General features: G+C 37.3%; 1 protein-coding gene across 1 annotated transcript; it reads right to left on the reverse strand.

Annotated features, from left to right (window-relative positions):
* Positions 1–416: 416 nt before the first annotated feature.
* LOC139864994 (cation/H(+) antiporter 2-like) lies at positions 417–4,183 on the reverse strand. Its single transcript, XM_071853547.1, has 4 exons — positions 4,028–4,183; positions 2,913–3,911; positions 1,358–2,280; positions 417–742 (listed from the first exon to the last, which is right to left on the reverse strand). Exons 1-4 carry the CDS (start codon positions 4,181–4,183, stop codon positions 487–489), a joined length of 2,334 nt encoding a protein of 777 aa, XP_071709648.1. The 3' UTR covers positions 417–486.
* Between the last annotated feature and the right edge of the window lie 1,760 nt (positions 4,184–5,943).

Consider the following 5,943-nt stretch of genomic DNA (forward strand, 5'->3'; position numbering starts at 1 on the left):
GAATTTATTTATACATATATATTTACATATTTATTTACACACAGTTGTTCGTGAATCGCCAAGAGTAGTCAAAGGGTAAATGAATATAAGGACACAATTCAAAGTTTTTGAGATTTCAATATTACAGACTTTGCTTATACTTTGCTTATCGTGTCGAAATCATATAAAGTTTAAGTTTAAATTTAATTGGAAATTTCCGGGTCGTCACACAAGAGACTAGTCTACCCTTTCTCGAACCCGTAATTATAACATGAAAACTACAACGTATTATCTCACACCCTTAGTCTACCATTTCTCGAACCTGTAATTATAACATGAAAACTACAACGTATTATCTCACACCCTTCTTCCGTTCGTGTCTTCTTACCTATGTTGTGGTTCGCCCTTTTAGATCGTACAAACGACTCGCTCACCAATTCTTGGATGCAATGGTTACATCAACTTGTTTTTTTAAAACACAATGTTTATATCTAACTATCGTCAAACTCATCTACGTTGTTGGACAACTAAGACCGAACCACTAATATCAAACTCACTAGAAGCCAAGAAATCACCTACTACACCAAGCTCGGGGCATTCTTCCCAATCGCTGATTCCGGTGGTTATTACGGAGTCTCCTCTGCCACCTTTTCCTACTATAAACATCGAGTATGTCTCCGCCATGTCTCTCAATATCATTCCCGTTTGTGCTCCGTTGTCAACATACTTTTCAACAAATCTTACTTTCCCCGATGTCACGTACCTGAAATTACAACCAAATGCGTCGCTTTCATCGTTTGTTATGCCATCGAGACATACTTATCCTACTGTGTTAGCTCTTGAAAGTCTTTTTGAACTATAAGTAGCAAAATGAGCGTATTGGATAACAGGTCAAAACGAGATCACTTTTCAATTTTTAGTTGCCATTTCTAAGAAGGCATAATCCATATAAACTTAAAGTTATGTCATGGACATAACCAGCGTTGTAAACGGCCGTCTTGGCCGACTAGTCGGTTTGGTGACTATCATGTCCTGTTTCGCCCAAAAACGTCTAATATTCGGTAAACACTAAAAAGTCTGGTCAGAGTTATCAAAGTCAGTCTAAGTCGGTTCTGAGTCGGTCAAAGTCGGTCAAAGACAATGTTGGTCTAAGCTAAGTCAAATCTTTAACAAATTTTATTCCCAAAATTTTGTGCCATATACATATATACATATGTTTAGAATATTTACGTTTGATATATTTATGTGTAATATATATTAATAAAAGTCAACGGGGTAAAACTAGTCCCGACTAGACTGACTATCTATGTCTTGCGATATTTTATGACCTTGGACAAAACAAATATTTACATAAATTACATAAACCGGTTAATCATACCTGTGATAAAAATTGGCTAAGGCAGAGCTATCAGCCTCATCAATCTCAGTATCATGATTTATACCTACCAAGACATCATCCTCTTTTTGCGAAACATTAATTCCGATATTATGTTCTTTCGCAGATGTCGGTAGAAACCGTATAACGGTAAGACTTGAATGATGATGTGTACTAAGCCGTTTACTAAACCCCAACGCCTCACGATCATCTGGCCCGCCAAAAAACAAAGTCGCAATTTGTTGCAACGATTCAGAACCCGCAGCTTGTGTACCTGAAATTGTATGACTACGGTCTACAAGTATAGCCACCGAACATTTAGCATTTCGCAAAACTTTCTGATTCGTAATCCTTATACCATCCTTATCGTTTTCAAATTTCCCATCTATTCTTTGATGTTTATGAAACGGAAGAATAATAAACGACGCACGGATATCATCAGCAAACTTACAAACGTCTCGATACATTGTCATAAAAGGCGCTACTGTTTGCACTTGATGAATCATCATTTGTGTTTCTTCGATGAACATATCAACCGCTTCGTTTATTTCCACCACATCATCACTATCACTATCATCATCATCGTCACTATCATTATCATCATCTTCTTGTTCGTAAAACGCTGTTTTTTTCTTTATTTTTTCGGGGAGTTCGACTAAATGCATGAAGTAGGGTGATATAGGGACGTTATTTGACCCCCTTAATGACACAATTAACTTTACCATCGAATTGACAGGGTGGCGACTATGCACGCACGTCAGAAGTTTTAATTCTTTATTGGGATTATGAATTTCCATCGGTATGTGTTTCATACCGATCGTATAACTTTCTCTTCGAACCAAGAAACCGATTAGTGCAGCTGAGATTATCGAACTAAATACCACAGCTAACACCATTAGATTACAAAATATTGAACTGTTAATCACCTGCATTATCATAAAAGAAGTTATGTTTTTATAGTAACTTGTGTTAATAAAGGTTAATAGCAACACACAAATGCAAAAAAAAAAAAAAAAAACAAAAAAAAAACAAGGGTGTTTGTGATTGCTTATTCTTAAATACTTCTCTGCTTAACAAATAAGCAAGTGTCAAACAATTTTTTTATTTGTTTATTCCTTATAAATAAATAAAAATATGCATCTTTTAAATGAGTGTTTGGATTTGCTCATCTCCTGTCACAATAACTTATTTAAAATGAAAACTACATCGCGAAATTGAAAATTGAAAATGGGTTACAACCCAACCTGACCCAATAGTTTAAGATGAAATAATGGGTCTCGACCCAACCGGACCCAATCTGACCCGGGTCTCGACCCAACCCGACCCAATCTCACCCGGGTCTCAACCCAACCCGTTCGATCTATTCAAAAGCTGACCCGTTTTAACCCATGGCCCATTTCGACCCAAACTTGTTTGATCCATGATCCAACGCCACTTGTTTGCCAGATTTAGTAATAAGAATAAGCAGATAAACACTTAAAAGAAGCAATCTTAAACAACCCACAAATCACTACATCAAGTAATATAGATTAGTTAATAATCATGATAAAATAAGTACCTTATTCTGATAAGCAACTGTTAAGGTCAACATTTCAACATGCCCTTTCATGTTCATCAAAAACGAAAGAAGAACACCCTCGTTTAACGGTGTCTTCAAATATCGACAAGCCGCAAGCGTGCCCAAAATCTTGCCACCAATACTCAACACAATAACCATCACAACAATACCAATTCTTTTCATCTCATTCAAGTAACTCGTATCTGCTTTGAACCCCGTGTAACCAACGTAAATCGGGAAGATGAAGTTATGCACCGTATACGTAAGTATAGCCAACAATGTTCGAGCCGATTTCCCGCCACGTGGAAACGTGGACCCCATTAGGAAACAAGCTAAAATACTACTAAACCCCATAGTTTCAAGAGTCATTGCAGCAACAAGAATAACAGAACAAAGTAACATTACTTCAACAGCTTGAAGATTCTTTTTATCTCTATTTCTTTTATTAAGCCAATTAACTAAATGATTAGTGAAAATAATAATTCCTAAAAGCAGCAAAAGTGAACAAAAAGCCATAAGCGCCCAACCGTTAACCGTTCGTTTATGTTTTTCTCTTGATAAAATAACCAAAATAAAGACTGCATACATGTCACCGATTAAAGAAGACGAAATAGCTAATCTTCCGATATCAGAAGTTGCAAATTTCAAATCAGCAGCCAAACGAAAAACGATTGGTGATGCAGTGTTAGCTAAAATTACTGTGATGACTAAAGCCAACGTGATACGGGACCCACGTGATCCTGTTTCTTCGTACACGAAGAAGGAAATAGCGAGTGCAAATATTGTGCACATGATACAACTACCGCATGCGATAATACTTGCCGGACGTAAGTTTCTCATTAAATAAGGGATGTCCATTTCAAGGCCCATGAGAAACATGATACTAATTCTGCAGTATAACGCCAAACTTTCGTAGAAATCAATAGCGAAATTTTGGAAGAAGAACACTTGTATTGGCGTTGATTTTGATAAACCTGATGGACCTAGCACGAACCCCGCCTATAACAAATAAATACGAGGATTATATCGTTTTAAAATATTCAGTTCTGTTTTTTTGTTATTGTAGGAATTAATCACATAAACATACACGAGAAAAGATGACGTGACATACTTACGAGGATCTGAGGAAGGGGCGCAGGTTGGCCTAGCGGTTTTAGGAAAATCTGAAAAACATGAGACATGACCAAAATGGCGGAAACCTGATACGTCAGTGTGACTGCTGGGTTCATCATGTCGTTATCCGTACATGATAACTCTGACGTGTCATCCATGGTTGCTTTCCTGCCTGCCTGCCGCCCGTCTATATAGCAAATATTATTTATTATCCAAGAAATGATAATGAACAAATGATGTGGGAATTGAAATTTTGTTGACAGATTTTGTTGAAGGTGATTTTGGAAGGAGAGATATGGGGGATAGATCAATCATCCTACAAATTTGCCACCTTTATTGGTTATTGGTTTGTGTATTTTTAAGACAAATAATGGAATAATGGAAAAATTGATTAGAAGCTTCAGGCGACCGATCTAGACTTTTTGAATGCATAGGCCACAACTTTTTATATACTATTAATAGAATAAACTTGATGTGCTTAAGAAAATATTAGTACAATCAATCAAATTCAACTAGTATAACCATATCAAGATTACCATGTGGTTTGAGAGTTGAGATCCTAGGTTCAAGCCTTATTAACCGCATATCTTGTAGTTATTAGAAAAAGAGTTTAAAAAAGGGTCACAAAATAACCGGTTAAGTCGCGTACCTCACCCTTTTCCGAGTAGTCTGGACATGATTAACCTTATTCATTTTCCGCTTAATCAACTTCAACTAGCTGAAATAAATACTCATTCCGTCCCATTCTAATTACCCAATTACTATTATTTTCCACAAACTTCGTTTAGATACCTGGGCTCGGTGCTCCACAAATCGGGGAGGATAGATGAAGACGTGCCGCATCGAATTAAGGTAGGGTGGGTGAAGTGGAGAGCAGCGACTGGAGTCTTATGCGACAAGAAGATCCCCCTTAAGCTGAAAGGGAAATTCTTCAAGGTGGCAATTAGACCTGCCATGTTATACGGATCGGAGTGTTGGCCTATGACGAAAGCACAATAGAGGAGGATGGAGGTGGCAGAGATGAGGATGCTTAGGTGGACATGTGGCAAAACCATGTTAGATATGATTCCTAATAGTGTTTTTAGGGAGAACCTGAAAGTTAGAAGCATCATCGACAAGCTTAGAGAAGAACGGCTTCGATGGTTTGGGCATGTGAGAAGACGACCTCCTACTGCCCCTGTTAGGAGGGTCGAGACACTTACGGTTGACGGAGTACGAAGAAGGGGTAGACCTACGCGTAGGTGGGAAGATAGAATAAAGCTAGACTTGAAGGAGCTCTTATTGACCGAGGACATGACCTCTGATAGGGTTGCTTGGAGGACTAGAATTAGAATAGACGAGTAGGTTGTTTGGTTTTATTTGTGTGTTTGTGTGTATGTCGTTTTATGGGACTGTGTGGGTGTCTTCTTTCACTTTTTTTTTCCTTGACCCATGCATGGATGGTGTTTGTTTGGACATGTTGGTTTTTATGTGTTTGTTTGGATGTTCGTGTTTGTATATATGTATTTAAGTTTGTACGCAGGTTTATGTATGTTTGTTTGTATGTACGCTTGTTTTGTATTTCTGCTTGCCTATGATTGTATTTTTGTATATATGTATGTTTGTATGTTTGTATTTCTATATGTATGTATAGTTATATGTATGGTTGTATGTATTTTCGTATGTCTGTTTGTTTTCTATCTATGTATGCGTATGTAGGTTTTCCCGTATGTATGCGTGTAGGTGGATATCTATGAATGTACGTTTGTATGTTTATGTAGGTTTTGGTAGATACGGTTTTTTGTATGTTTGTAGGTTTTTTTTTTTCCTTATAGACTGGCATGCTATGATGTGATTTTATCTGTATGTGGACATATATGTTTATTGCCCATTTAGTGCAGCTTTACTTTGTATGTCCTGTGCTCCGCAGAACACTCTT

The sequence above is a fragment of the Rutidosis leptorrhynchoides genome, chromosome 8 (genome assembly GCF_046630445.1).
Source record: "Rutidosis leptorrhynchoides isolate AG116_Rl617_1_P2 chromosome 8, CSIRO_AGI_Rlap_v1, whole genome shotgun sequence".
NCBI classification, from domain to species: Eukaryota; Viridiplantae; Streptophyta; class Magnoliopsida; order Asterales; family Asteraceae; genus Rutidosis; species Rutidosis leptorrhynchoides.